The following is a 15,976-nucleotide window of genomic DNA, read 5'->3' as shown; positions in this document are numbered from 1 at the left end:
ACTGTTTCAAATTACCTACAACACGAATTAGACATTATAGAGGAACTAGCAAAAACTTACTTCTTTATTATAAATATTTATCATCTATAGTCAACTAATAATAAGAAAATAGCCAATAAATCAGAGGAATTTACAAAATGCACAGAGATTTTGTTTTGTTTTGTTTTGTTTTGTTTTACTACTTACAAGCACTTTCCAGATAGTAGTCACCCAAAGTTTAATTTTAAAAATACTTTTTGGGCCGGGCGTGGTGGCTCACGCCTGTAATCCCAGCACTTTGGGAGGCTGAGGTGGGCGGATCATGAGGTCAGGAGATAAAAGACCATCCTGGCTAACACAGTGAAACCCCATCTCTACTAAAAATACAAAAAATTAGCTGGGGGTGGTGGCGGGCGCCTGTAGTCCCAGCTACTTGGGAGGCTGAGGCAGGAGAATGGCGTGAACCCAGAAGGCAGAGCTTGCAGTGAGCCGAGATAGCGCCACTGCACTCCAGCCTGAGCAACAGAGCGAGACTCTGTCTCAAAATAAAAAATAAAAAAAAAGTAATTGTGGCTGGGTCCGGTGGCTCACACCTGTAATCCCAGCACTTTGAGAGGCTGAGGCAGGTGAATTGCTTGAGCTCAGAGATTCAAGACGAGTCTAGGCAACATGGTGAAACCCTGTCTCTACCAAAAATACAAAAATTAGGTGGGCATGGTGGTGCATGCTCCACAGCTACTCAGGAGGCTGAGGCATGGGAATCACTTGAGCCCAGGAAGCGGAGGTTGCAGTGAGCCGAGATCATGCTGTTACACTCCAGCCTGGGTGACAGAGTAAGACCTGTCTCAAAAAATAAAATAAAAATAAAAAATAAAAATATACTAATTTTAAGTAACACTGAAAAATTATTCCTAGCAAATGTTCTGAACCTTATCAGACCCCGGCTTATTTTGCCACATAGGATTAGTGCTAATTAGGCTCCAGCACAAACAGGTGTTTTTTAAAGCCTCCAGTCCTGGCGTCATGGGAGGTAGAGAATGTCATCTCTCTCTGGGTCATCCAAATGGTTCTTAAAGGCTTCCTTTCACGTAAGACGTGAGCTTGGCATTCTATTTAGCTAGTGAGTTGGGGATGAATGTACATTTTTCCTCTAAGCCTTGAAAGTTTAATCCATTCTGTGCAAGATAAATCTCGGCAGGCATTTGGGGAAAGTTGAATTTACTGAGAGGTTCATATGTGGTATATTATTTCTGTCAAATAGAAGATACTAGCTGCCAATGGGGTTATAAAAGCAACTGCCTGGTCAAGATTTGTGCTGATCACTATGTTTATCACCCTCATGAGTAACTCCTAGTTCTCAAGTCATTGTTTATCCACATACATTTTTCAGACATATTCATTAGCATGAGGAATGTTTGATATCAACATCAATTTTGTTAAATCTCTGATCTGCTATCCCAAACACATCAGGCAACACTACTGAAATGCTGAAGGCTTTATATAAAATCATGAATACTGTTGCCTAACTAAAATATCCTTGAGAAACACAAAGGATATTATTAACTGTGTATCTTTACTTATCCAAACCGTTTTAATAGAGTAGATAAATTAATTAAAGGAATGGCAAACACCATTTTTGTTAATAGATTTGCATCTTTCCTATCAGCATAACAAATTTTCTCACGATATTCCAAAGAATAATTTAGCCTATTATGTAATTTTCAAAAATCATCTAGAACAATTTTTAGGCATCAAAATTCCCTTTGAAGTTTTGTCGATATTGAGCTAGACTTGTTTTCTCTGTTAATCGTACACATCTCCCACTCATATCACCCACAGCACACTCAGTAAATATACTCCATGTCCATTGAGCAAAATGCACTTCCTATTTAAGCTAAAGAGAGAAACCCATAGGTGAGCAAGTTTCCTAATTCATGTTTTTTACTTGATTTTCTTTGTGGTTACTGTTTAACTTTCTTTAGGTCTTATTCTTTCAGATGTGATTAGATTTATGACTAACGATACTAATACCATGTGTATATCCTGAAGTTGAGGCTTAGACACATTAGGAGAAACTTTCCTAATCTTCTCCTAAATTTTGGAATAGAAACTCACCACCCCCTTCTCAGACCTCCTGTCCCCACCTATGCCTCTATTATGGGCTGCTATATTTTTAGTTTCTTGACATCAAAAGTGATAGATCATTCATCTGAAATTTCCATATGTGCAGCCAGCATGTAATACAAAGTAGTTCCTCAAAAAATTTTGAACCATCTGAATTATCTGCTCTTAGAAGGCACTTTTCAAATCATGGAATATTATTAATTTTTAGATTATTTTATATCGAAATATAACAAACATGCTGAAAAACACACACAGCATAAATTTAATGACTTAGAAAGAACCTCCATGTAACCACTGCCAGATCAAAACATGGAACATTGCCTGCACCTCAGAAGCCCCCCTCGAGTCTTCCCGTGAATACTGTCTTCCCAAAGGTAATGACTATCCTGACTTCTAACCCTGTAATCTCATTTTTCTTGTCTAAAAACTTAAATAAATGGGCTCATACTGTATTTATTCTATTATGCCTGGGTTCTTTCACTCCACATTATGATTGTGAGGTTCAGCCAGGTTGTCGCCTATAGCTCTAGTTTGGCCATTGTCATTGCTGTGTAATATTCCATTGTAAAAATATACTGCAATTTATTTTTCCATTATAATGTTGATAGACATTAGGTTGTTTATGGTGAAGTCCAAATGTGCACATTTTCTAGTTATGTGGCAAATATCTGTAGCTTGCCTTGAAAGCAAATAATTTTTCATACATGTTTCTTAACAAAATGCAAGGCATTCTGCCTGACCCTGTAAGGTTGTACATATGGAGTGCTACTGTTGAGCTTTTTTGTCAGCTGCTGGGACAAAAATAAATTCCACCTAGGGTGAGAGATGTTTGACCAGAATTTGTGAGTATGTTTGTGTGTAAGAGGAAATGGGGTGAGAAGAGGGTGGAGAGCTGTAAAAGAACACCATTATCCCCAAACCATTGGACAGATTAAAAATGATTTTATATTATAACACCGATGAGCAAGTTTCTTAATCCACAAATATTCTTGACTGCCTTATACGTGCCAGGTATTGTCATGACCACAGAATATACAATGGTGAATGCACACACACAGACCCTGGAAGCTTGGGTCTGGTTCTGTGAAATGAATCAATAGAAATGAAACCAAGTGTGATATACCAGCCACAGAAAGACAAATACTACCCAATTCCACTTTACATGAGGCATCCAAAAGAGTCAAATTTGTAGAATCCAAGAGTAGAATGACAGTTACCATGAGCTAGGGGAAGGGGGAAATGGGGAGTTATTGACAAAAAGGCATGAAGTTTCAGTCAGACAAGGTGAACGGACTCTAGAGATCAGCTATACAGTATGGTACCTTTAGTCAGCAATAATGTATGGTCAACTCAAAAAGTTGTTAGGAGGGTAGATGTCATGTTAAGAGTTCTTACCAAAATAAAATAGAAAAAAATTTTCCACCAAGTTTGCTCTACTATTAAAATTAGTTTATTGAAATAGAAGAGTTGGTGCCATGTTGATATATTAATAAGGGAAGAGAGGGATTCACAGCTTGAAAGGTGAGATTCTAGGTCATTCTACAGGAAGGGTTCCCCTTGCTGCTGCCACTGTTTCTGTTGTGTTTGTTGCCAGAATTGAGTCTTCACTCTGAAGAGTTCACAAGGCACCCTTTGCTGCTTTGTCTGGTTTATCAAGAAAGTGGCTGTGCAGTTGACAGAAGGGGTAAAAAGACCTGAAAGGAGAATTAAGTCAGGATGATACACAGATTCTAGTGATCCAAAGAATGAGTTCACTCTTCAGTAGAAGCTAGATAATCCATATCATCCATAGTATAATGGTTGGCAGCAGCTGAATCCATAGCCTCCATAGCCACAGCCATAGCCCAGCCTGCGGAAGCTACCACAACCGCAGCCAAAGCCATAGACCCAGCCACCAAAGCCTCCAGAACCACAGCCCAGGCCTCCATAATAGCTGCTGTAGTAGCTCATGGTTCAGCAACTGTAGATGTATTTGGAGGTCAAAGGCAAGTTTCCTGAGTACAACTATCACCAGCTTCCCTGGGACTTTTGTACATCCTCAGTGATGGGTAGGGTAGACTTCTCATGGCGTAGATTCAATTGCATGAAAAGAATCTCATTCACCTTAAAACTGTAGAACAATTCCTGACACTAAGTAAATATGTTTCCATTTGATTTCTGTGCAGTTTGGATTCCACAGGATGGTTATGCTGTCTTCAAAGCCCTCCTGCTTTGACCATCATAGTTAAAGCTCTATAATCAGACATAAGAGCAGCAATCAGCTTCAATTTTGTCACCTAAAATTGTTCTTTCATTACAGCCCCTTCCCAGTGTCTGATTCTTAATGTATTCCTTTCCCAAATATTTAATGCCCAACTAATGCATCCCAGGCGCTATGCTCAGAGCTAGGGATACAACTGTAAATAAGAACTGCCCTTCCCAATCCCATGAGTTTTACCCCTTCATCTTTGTTATTTAAGTTATTGAAGTAATAGAAGAGGTACATTTACTGTATAAATCCAACAAAATGTGGCCAACAGCACAATAGGATCACATTTATTTTTTTAGGAGAGAGAAAAAAACCCAAATGGCAAAATTTTGTTTCCTTACACATTACTACCCTTTTACTCAATGTTGTTTATGAAACTTTTGATGGCTCTTAGCTCTTACTGCAAGATTCTTTTCCATTATTCAATGTTTATATAGGAAATACCACTGGAGGCAAGAGCTGTGGGTGTGATTTTTGCAAAGTAATACCTTATTCTTCATCTTTGTAATCTTCTTCTTTTTTAAAAATAAACTTTTAAGGCCAGGCGCGGTGGCTTATGCTTGTAATCCCAGCATTTTGGGAGCCCAAGGCGGGCAGATCACCTGAGGTTGGGAGTTCGAGACGAGCCTGACCAACAGGGAGAAACCTCGTCTCTACTAAAAACACAAAATTAGCCAAGTGTGATGGGGCATGACTGTAATCCCAGCTACTCGGGAGGCTGAGGCAGGAAACCAGGAGGCAGAGGTTGCAGTGAGCTGAGATCGCGCCACTGCACTCCAGCCTGGGCAACAAGAGTGAAACTCCATCTAAAAAACTAAAAATAAAAAATAAGAATAATAATCTTCTAAAGAGATTAACATCTGAGTATTGGCTCTATGCATCTGACTCCACAGCCACAGGTGGGCAGGCAGCCTTCTCTGCCTTACTGAATTTCTAACACGATCAGGAAAGAGGTTTTAAAAAGTTGTTTTCCAAATTCTGAGATTCCGTCTTTTGTTCTCTAAGGAAACCTTAATTAAACTATAATTTACAGAAATACGTAAAATTAAACATACTTAAATATGACATTTTCTTTTTGAAGAATGAAGCCCACTGAAGTGTTCATAATGAGGGTCAGAATCATTACTACTTAACCATTGGTATCAAAACCAATTTCAAACACATAAGCAGTAGAATTATTCTATGTACTATTAATAATCACTTCAGGTAGAATAATATAATATAGGAACTAGTGTAACCTCTTATTTTACAGATGATGAAACAGCATTGGAGAAGACTGGTCAGATCACCCAGTGAGTGACAAAACCCAAACTAGAACCTAAATCATTCACTTTCACCTCTTTCTTTTCATCATCATATTTTATAGATGTTGAACAACAAAGGCAAAAGCAAGAAATATTGTATTATCACAACAGAAAAATGAAAACTTTTCTTTGCTTTCTGGGCTGGTGAGCTTTCTCATTTTGATTTTTGATCTATATGCTGATTGGTCTGTTCCTTTCCTTTGGGCCAGAACTCAAAGGACTAAAATTAGCAAGTGAAAACTGAACGTCACACCCACTTATTCTCGATGTGATTACAATCGAAATGCTTGTTGCACTGATTGTTCAAGAGATGTAAAACTGAGAGGGGAGAACAAAGATAGGTTCAAAAGTTTTGAAGTGGAAAGTTGAAGCCCAACTCCTTTTTGTCTTAGAGTTAAAAGTATATGTATTCACCAAGAGATAAATATTAAAGCAAAACAACATGTAAAATAGGACTCTTAGTTTTAGCTGAGGACCTGTATCATCAGTGACAACAGCTCTCATATTACAGAGAAAGGTGGTAATCTACCTGAGAAGGACTTGCAAAGGGAGCTGTAGAAACCTAGATCTGCAGTCTGCAACTAATTGAAACCCTCTTTGCAATAATTTTAACTGAGAAAATTGTAACAGTGAAAGAGATCTGATCTAACCGACTGCTTCTTGCTTTTAACCTCTAAGCTGTCCTTGTTCACTCCTGGGTGTAGGCCAAACTAACTTTGGGAGGAATTTATAGTTTAACTTCAAAACAAAGATGATAACAGCCCTTTCCTGAGATAAAGCCCCTTCTTGCATGAGGACCAGTCTGCCTTTGTAGGACTAACAAATGAACTATAAGATTAGAGGCCAGGTGCAGTGGCTCACCTGAGGTCAGGAGTTTGAGACCAGCCTGACCTATATGGTGAAACCCCATCTCTACTAAAAATATAAAAATTAGCCAGGTGTGGTGGTGGGCGCCTGTAGTCCCAGCTACTCGGGAGGCTGAGGCAGGAGAATTGCTTGAACCCAGGAGGTGGAAGTTGCAGTGAGCCAAGATTATACCACTGCACTCCAGCCTGGGCGACAGAGCGAGACTCCATCTCAAAAAAAAAAAAAAAAAAGATTAGGAAGTGTGGCTTCAGAGTCATGCAGCCAGAGGCTCCAGCTGCAAGATTCTCAACCTCCCCGAGTTGCTCCTGGGGATAACATCAGTGTCGTAAAACCTAAGATCAGCACTTGAAATATTTGGCAGACTTTGCCTTCTGATGCACCAAGGGATGCCACCCAAACAAGTAACCTGGCTCAATGACTTCTGCAATCCCACCCAGAAACAGAAGATAACAAGAAGACCCACTTCAACCCGCTGATTTCATCCTGACCCAGCCACTCAGTACCCCCCACTTCCCGATCCCCTACCCACCAAATTATCCTTAAAAACCCTGATCCTCAAATTTTCAGGGAGACTGATTTGAGTAATAATAAAACTCCAGTCTCCTGTACAGCTGGCTCTGTGAGAATTAAATTCTCTATTGCAATTCCCCCATCTTGATAAATTGGCTCTGTCTAGGCAGCGGGCAAGAACCCATTGGCCAGTTACACTAAGCTCCTATCTCCAATCATGAAATACGCTGGAGAGGCCAAGCATTAGGAAGGGGAAGAGATTCCTTTGGAAATGGTCTTCAAGAACCTAGGCATTTTCTAGCCAACTTCCATGGGAAGTGTACTGTATCCCTTGAATTTGGAAGACACAGCCAACTGCTGTGTGACTCAGGGCTGGGAAAGTGACTACAGGTGAGAGACAGGGCTGAACAGTCCATCGCAATGAGCCAGGGCTGAGTTTCAGAGTAACCTTGCCCCCTATCTGTGACTGTTCAAAGATACATGGTTCCTGGCTGCCAGATAGGAATCTGGGGTGGGAATGCCACTGAGCTGATTTAAAAGGGATCCTGGTCAAGCAACCTCAGCCAAAGCAATTTGGATGGTCCCATGAGATGCAGAAAGTGAGGGAGGATGTGAGCAGTCCACTAGAGGGATTGTTATACCAGAGCACTGATGAGAGGCCCATGAGTGCAAGAGTCAGCTCCAAAAGATGCACAATTCGGAGAACCCTCTGGTCAGATTGTCAGAGGCATGCATCTCTCCCCCACTCCCTGTTTTAACCCCAGAAGAGTCAGAGCAGCCTAGAGCTGAGACCGATGCTTAAGAGAGAGGTCCACCCTGCCTCTCTCACCACTGCTGGTTTATAGGTTTACAGAGGAAAGTTGAAGCCCAACTCTTTCTTGCACAAGAGTTGTTAAAAGTAATATATTGGCCGGGCGCGGTGGCTCACACCTGTAATCCCAGCACTTTGGGAGGCTGAGGTGGGCGGATCATGAGGTCAGGAGATCAAGACCATCCTGGCTAACATGGTGAAACTCTGTCTCTACTAAAAATACAAAAAATTAGCCAGGCGTGGTGGTGGGCACCTGTAGTCCCAGCTACTCGGGAGGCTGAGGCAGGAGAATGGCGTGAACCTGGGAGGCGGAGCTTGCAGTGAGCTGAGATCGCTCCACTGCACTCCAGCCTGGGCGACAGAGCAAAACTCTGTCTCAAAATATATATATATATATTTAGCAGCACTAGTGTAGTTCTGGTAATAGGCATAAATTATACCTGAGAAAGTACTGATCTGATATTCATGGTAAAATCATTCCCCCAAACTGAGTTGACTTACAGAGCTAGCGAGATATATGTGTGTGTGTACACACACAAATATATACATACTTACATATTCTTGCAGAGCTAACAATATACACACATGTACACACATGTATATACACACACATATACACACATATGTATATACACACATATATGTACATATACGCACATGTACATATATACATACACATATATATACACACATACACATATATACATGTCTTTATAGTCAGTGATGTAAGGAGGCTATTTTTAAACGTATATAAGCAGAAATTTTGTGTTTATGTAAAAACACTGATATACAGTATAAAAACACTGATATACTGATATACACTTTTATTGTTTCTCTCCATTTATGGGCCATACTAAGTTTTAGGATATAAAAGCACAGCCGAAATCCTGGATGCTATGTGACCCCAAGGTAATACTCTCGAGCTGCTTCTGCCAGAGAGCTGACTCGTGGCATCGCATGTAAGGAGCCCTGATGGTCTACCAAGGGGAGTGTGTCTTCAGCCTGGACACCAAGGAGAAAGTGCTTCCTCCCACTCAAGGGAATCCAAACACCTCTCCTACTGCCACAGCAAGCAGAACCTCCATCGCATCAGAGAAACAAATGCAGCTGGAAAAAGAAGACCACAGAGTCAGAGCATTCAGGCCGGCGAGGCCCAGAGCTGCAGTCTCAGGCCAAAATTCTTTAAGTCTCAGGCCAAAATTCTTTTGGCGGGCAGTACAGAAAAATAAATATATCCTTAGAAATCAACTGATAAAGATTGAGTGATTGAGAGAAAAACTGCCTTTAAAGACAGAAAAATAAGCTATCAGAAATGAGGAAAAGAGATCCAATGCAAGAATCAGACAGGGTACAAAGAAGAGATTGGAAGATAATTTTTTTTTCTGAGAAAAAATGGAGATAATCATGATTAAAAATAATCATTGCCTTTACAAAGACCCACTCTTACTTACCCTGTGGAAACCGGGATTTGTAGCTCCTTTATCGTTGTTTAGCTGGCATACTAGTCCTAGGATACCAAGCCGATGTGCTTTCATTCTTGGCAATATCTGCAACCACATGAAAGCACTGGAGTTCTCTGGGAAACCGATTTGGGAAAGGAGTTGTGAGTATGGGATGTTTAGTAAGGAGAGCCCTAGGATCCGCCCTAAGGAAGGGAGCCTGGGCTGACCTCTCAGGTCCTCTGCAGCTAGACTGGCCCTTGCAGTGCTGTGCCAGATGGCCAGGCCTTTATATTCCTATACTGATCAGTCATCAAATGTGGGAAGAAGTGTGAGCTTGGGTGAGCAGCTCAGCAGCTGAGCCAATCCTGGAAGGGGCTCACAGCTGCAGGTTGTGTACTCACCATGCTCCCAGTGCCTGGGGAACAAGTCAGTTCTTGGAGGGGATCTGGCAGCACATCCCGGTGTTGAGCACATGCTACCCCAGGCTCCTGCTGCAGATGCTGCCCGGGCCTCGCCTGTATGGTTAGACCCTCAATGCCAGCAGTCCTCCTGTTACGGTTTGGCTCTGTGTCCCCACCCAAATCTCATGTCGAATTGTAATCCCCACGTGTTGGATGAAGTGCCTGGTGGGAGGTGACTGAATCATGGGGGTGGACTTCCCCCTTGCTGTTCTCGTGATAGTGAGTGAGTTCTTATGAGATCTGGTGGTATAAAAGTGTGTAGCACCTCCCCCTTCACTCTCTGTCTTGCCACCATGTGAAGAAGGTGCTTGCTTCCCCTTCACCTTTCCGCCGTGATTGTAAGTTTCCTGAGGCCTCCCAGTCATGCTTCCTGTACAGCCTGCAGAACTGTGAGTCAATTAAACCTCTTTTCTTCTTAAATTACCCAGTCACTAGTAGTTCTTTTTCTGTTTTTTTGTTTTTTGTTGTTGTTTTTAAATATGGAGTCTCACTCTGTCACCCAGTTTGGAATGCAGTGGTGCAATCTTGGCTCATTGCAACCTCCTCCTCCTGGGTTCAAGCGATTCTCCTGCCTCAGCCTCCAGAGTAGCTGGGACTACAGGCATGCACCACCACACCTGGCTAATTTATATATATATATTTTTAGTAGCGTGGGGTTTCACCATATTGGCCAGGCTGGGCTCAAACTCCTGACCTCATGATTTGCCTGCCTCGGCCTCCCAAAGTGCTAGGATTACAGGCATGACCTGGTAGTTCTTTATAGCAGTCAGAGAATGGACTAATACACCTCCCACGGATGTAATCCACATCGCTGTGCCTGCCGGCTTTTGGCTGAACCACTAAAGGCAGCTTTGCTCATAAGTGAGAACATTTGGAAGTGCCAGGGAATGAATATCTCCCTCCCTCCCACCAGCAGCCTTTAATCACTGACTCTTGGGAGTTAATAAAGACCCAGCTACCTAACCCCTCCGTGGGCTAGTTCTGATGTATGTTTCCTGCTATTCCTCCAGTTTCCATGGGAGATTAAGTGCCAGTCACCCACTGCAGGAACTGTCTTAGTAGCCCACCCTTTGCTGTCCTTCTTCCCCTCCATTTCTCACTTTCCCACTCCCCTACGTCTGTTCCCTCCCCCTTCCAAATAAACTACTTGCACTCAAATCTTTATCCAAGGATCTATCTTTGGGAGAAGCCAAACTAAACAGCTCCAAAATCAAATATATATATATATATATATATATATATATATATATATATATGCCTGGTAGACACAGATCATAGAGTTTCTTCCATTAAAAAAAAAAAAAAACCAATGTGTAGACATTAATGCGACCAGGAAGAAGAAGGATATAGTATAATGAAATCCTTTCCAAGAAGAAAAAGAACAAAGACAACCTACTGTTTTAGTCCGTTCAGGCTGCTATTTTTTAAAACCATAAAATGGATGGCTTAAATCAATAGAAATCTATTTCTCACAGTTCTGGAGTCTGGGAAGTCTGAGATCAAGGTGCCAGTAGATTTGGTGTCTGGTGAGGGTCTGCTCCCTCGTTCGTAGACGGCACCTTCTCCCTGTGTTCTCTCAAGGTGGAAGAGGCAAGCTCGCTCTCTGGGTTCCCTTTTATGAGGACACTAATGCCATTCATGCAGGCTATGTCCTCACTACCTAATCACCTTCCCAAAGCCCCACCTCCTAACACCGTCATCTCAGGGGTTAGAATTCCAACATAGGAATTTGGACTGTAGCGTTTGGACTGTAGCACCCACTCTGTATAATGCACTGGAGTATAAAACAAAGGGTGGGAGGAAGAAATTGTAGACACAAGTCCTCACCTTCCCCTTCTCAAGATAGAAGTCTGTAGTGTGAAGGGCAACTAGAAACATCCAGGCAGGTACTGTTAGAGAAATACAATTAACAACAGCACATCTCCAACCCAGAAAACTTCCCACGAAGGAACAAGAGGAAGAAAACAATTTCGTTATTGAATAAACATTGAACCAGAATGTGGTGCACATCACAGGCGACCCACTAAGAAATTGTGAAGACAGAAAGAAGTCTCACCTTTTTATACAGCCAAGCAGATACAGCCCGTTACATACATGTTCTCAAAATAAACAACACCTACGCCTCCACAAGAGGACTTGGCAGCACGATTTGTCACACATAGCTCATCCTAGATTCACTGAGTAATTGCAGTGACCATCTGTGTTTCCCAACTGGCTTTATTCAAAGGAAAAATAAACTTCTTATATCCTGATGATAGAAGGTAGTTTGGGATCAAGACACCTACCAAAGTGACAGAGAATTTACAATGACAAATTTTCTAAAGTAAATTATCTAAGAAAAAGGAGGTATCTTCCCTTATTTTCAACAGAGACAATGACACTTCTTTTTTTTTTTTTTTTTTTTTTTTTTTTTTGAGATGGAGTCTGGCTCTTGTCACCCAGGCTGGAGTGCAATAGGACCATCTCAGCTTACTGCAATCTCCACCTCCCGGGTTCGGGCAATCTCCACCTCCCGGGTTCGGGCAATTATAGGCGCCTGCCACCATGCCCAGCTAATTTTTTGTATTTTTAGTAGAGACAGGGTTTCACCATGTTGGCCAGGCTGGTCCCAAACTCCTGACCTCGGGTGATCCACCTGCCTCGGCCTCCCAAAGTGCTGGGATTACAGGCCCAGCCTCTTATTTTTTGTTTGTATTTGCCCTTACAGTACCTAGAAACCCCTACACTTGAGAGGTTTTCGTGGAAGACAATTTAGATGATGCTCCAGTGAACAAGGTGGAGAATTAAGGAGACAAGAGAAGGGACAAGGGATCCAATCAAACTATCCCATGTTGTCTGTTATAGAACTTTAGGTTTTCTTGTAAGATGGGGAGTCATTAGAGAGTTTTGCCCAGAGGAATGATACGATTTGGCTTACATGTTAGAGTCACTCATTATTCATAAGTATCTATTAGCAACTCTATTCCTGGGATTATTCTTGGTACTAAAGAAGGTACACAAGAAACAGAGCTTTGTTGTAAGGTTTTTTACTCTCCTGATCTGGAAATAACAGGGAAAAGCAGCCTCTAGTAACACAGGTCATATAAGCAGCTGTCAGTGTACAGAAAAGGCAAGAAGAAAAGAATACAGAGAAAATGGAAGACTAAGGGCTGAAATAGTCACAGAACGCATCAAGGGGAAGACAGAATTTGAGCTGGGCATGAAAGGGTGGTAGTAGTTGGAAGACACAGAGGAAAATACTATAACTTAAGGGTCAGGAATGACTCTAAATATACTGAATTGGATTTGGACAGCTTGGGAAAAACTAACAAGATTGCAGAAGTCTGATGCTGCAAGAGGCTGAGGGTTACTGATAAGGAAGGACAATGAACAGATCATCATGTAACTGGCTAGTAGAAATGTTCCCGTTCTCTGCTCTGATATCTTCAACTGGAGCCGAACAGAGTGGCCATATATTTGCATAATGGCCTCCTCCTTGTTACTTTTTACCAATTAGCTGGGTTTAACAAGAAGCAATTATGACAATTACTTTTAATTACTTCTGCTATTCCCTCCTCACCCTATTCTTCCTTTCCTACCCCTTAGATTAAAAATTCACCCTCATTGTTGTGTAAAACTTTAAATAACTTAGAAGCTTTGAACAAAATGCCAGTTTACTGCAGGGTGAGGAAGGATTCTTCAAGACTGATGAGAACCAAAATTATGATGGTTACTTTTATTTGGCAAACTGACTGGGTCATGGAGTGCTTGATATTCAAGAATATCAAGCAAAATTCAAGGTTAAGTATTTCTCCTGGTGTTTCTGCAAAAGTGTTTTGGATGGATTAACATTTAAACCGATGGACTAAGTGAAGCAATTGCCTTCCCTAGTGTCAGTGGGCCTCATCCAATCAGCTGAAGGTCTAAATAGAGCTAAAAAGCCAACTATTGCCCAAGTAGGAGGGAATCTCTCCTGCCTGACTGCCTTTTGACTGACATGAGATTTTTTCCTGCCTTCAGACTCACACTGATGCACAGGCTCTTCCTGAGTCTTCAGTCTGCCAGGCTTTGGACTGGTACCACAACACAGACTCTCCTGGTTCTCAGGCCTTCAGATTCAGACTGGAACCAAACCATCAGCTCTCCTGGGTCTCCAGCCTACCAACCCACCCTGCAGATATTAAGACTGCTCAGCCTCCATGATTGCATGAACGGATTTCTTGTAATAAATCTCTTTCTACATATATACATCTTGTTGGTTCTGTTTCTCTAGAAAACACTAATACAGAAATACATCTGAAAATTTCCCTCCTCTTGCTTTTGGGATGTGGGTTGCCAAGGGGTTGAGAACAGTGGAAGCAGGAGAAGGCTGGAAAGGTATCATAATACTGCGACTTCTAAAAGCACTTGTGGGCTTCCCTCAGGCCCAGAGTAGGGCATCACCCACTCTCATAGGGTAATAAATGTCGGGGGGGATCACAAAACATGAGCTTCTTCTAAGTAGTGGCCTATTCACCTTGGGACCTAAGGGGCTGCCACTGAAAAAGAAACAGTCTGTACAGTAACAGGTGAGTACAGATTGGAAGCCACCTGGCCATGGCACAGCCCTCAGGGAGGAGTGAGAGACACAGCTGAATTCAGCCCTTGGACACAAGCCTAAAGACATTTCCTTATAATAGTCACAAACATAAATACAATTTCTAGTGAATGCTTACTCAGTAACAGACGCTGTGCTATGGGCCTTGGGTCTACTGTTTCATGTAATCTTTGCAACGACTCTACAGGTAAAAATTACTGTCCTTACTTTTCAGATGGGAAAACAGAGGTCTAATGAAGTGTATTAGTCAGGGTTTTCCAGAGAAACAGGAAAAGAGAATGTGTGTGTATATGTGTGTGTGTGTGTGTGTGTGTGTGTACATATATTTATAAACCTCTCTCTGTCTCATATATATATATATATGTCTCACATATATATCTCATATATATATATGAGACAGAGAGAAGTTTATAATGGAAATTGTCTCATGCAACTTTGGAAGCCAAGAAGCCCCGTCATATGCCACTGCAAGTTGGGGAAGCAAGAAAGCCAGTGGTATAGTTCAATCCAAGTCCTCTGGCCTGAGAGCCAGAGGAGCCAATGGTATACCAGGCTAAGTCCAAAGCTACAAGAACCAGGAGCTCTGATATCCTTGGTTCTTGACACACAAGAAGGTGTATGTTCCAACTCAAATAGAGAGAGCAAATTTGCCCTTCCTCTGCCTCTTCATTCTATTTAGAGACTCAAAGTATTGGGTGATGTCTGCCCACATTGGTGGGCGATTCTTTAACCCAGCAGATTGATTCAAATGTTAACTTCTTCTTGAAACCCCTCACAGACAACACTAAAATAATATTTTCTCAGTTATCTGGGCATCCTTTAGCCCAGGCAAGTTGACACATGAAATTAGCCATCCCACGAAGTTAAGAGAAGTTACAGCTGAAGAGACTGAGGGTCCAAGACTCTAAAAATGTGTTGTAGGGACTGAATGAATTGTTCTCAGAAATGTGTGTAGCCAAGTGTCTGGCATGTGATAAGCCTTCAATAAATGAATTTTTTTATGTTCACATTGTCATCATTATCATCACTATTATTATATTCTTCCTTCACTATACTTTATCAAATACTAATACATTTCTCTGGCTCTAATAAGGCTAAAATGCTAAAGGCATCACTCTGTATATGCCCTTTAAATTCAAAGCTACATGAAAGTGTATTTGTTGGCCAGGCCTGGTGGCTCACACCTGTAATCCCAGCACTTTGGGATGCCGAGGAGGGCAGATCATAATGTCAGGAGTTCAAGAGCAGCCTGACCAATATGATGAAACCGCATCTCTATGAAAAATATTTTTAAAAAATTAGCTGGGTGTGGTGATGCACATTCCTGTAGTCCCAGCTACTCAGGAGGCTGAGGCAGGAGAATCGCTTGAACCCGGGAGGCAGAGGTTGCAGTGAGCCGGGATCAATCCACTGCACTCCAGCCTGGGCAACATAGCGAGACTCCATTTAAAAAAAAAAAAAAAGGATATTTGGGCACACTAGAGAAACACTAGGAATGTGCACACACGGAGAGAAGACCACATGAGTTCACAGCAAGGAGGTGGTCCAGTTACAAGCCAAGGAGAGAGGCCTCAGAAAAAAACAATCCCACGGGCCTTGATTTTGGAGTTCCAGCCTCCTGAACTGTGAGAAAATATATTTCTGTTGTTTAAGC

The 15,976-nt window shown here is 41.8% G+C and overlaps 2 protein-coding genes across 2 annotated transcripts in view; both read right to left on the bottom strand.

The window, feature by feature from the left end:
* The window catches only part of LOC102122254 (large ribosomal subunit protein uL11-like), a 68,887-nt gene extending 59,446 nt beyond the window's left edge, over window positions 1–9,441 (bottom strand). The window contains exon 1 of the mRNA XM_065541426.2: window positions 9,295–9,441. The gene's annotated coding sequence lies outside the window, so the exon portion shown is untranslated. The remainder of the gene's footprint in view (window positions 1–9,294) is intronic.
* KRTAP19-8 (keratin associated protein 19-8) lies at window positions 3,540–4,323 on the bottom strand. The gene has a single exon (XM_045389224.3). The coding sequence runs from the start codon at window positions 4,051–4,053 to the stop codon at window positions 3,886–3,888; it is 168 nt and encodes a 55-aa protein (XP_045245159.1). The 5' UTR covers window positions 4,054–4,323; the 3' UTR covers window positions 3,540–3,885.
* Window positions 9,442–15,976: the final 6,535 nt, after the last annotated feature.

The sequence above is a fragment of the Macaca fascicularis genome, chromosome 3 (genome assembly GCF_037993035.2).
Source record: "Macaca fascicularis isolate 582-1 chromosome 3, T2T-MFA8v1.1".
Lineage (NCBI taxonomy): Eukaryota > Metazoa > Chordata > Mammalia > Primates > Cercopithecidae > Macaca > Macaca fascicularis.
The sequence above is the reverse complement of the archived record's forward strand: the minus strand, read 5'-3'. Positions and strand labels throughout refer to the sequence as shown.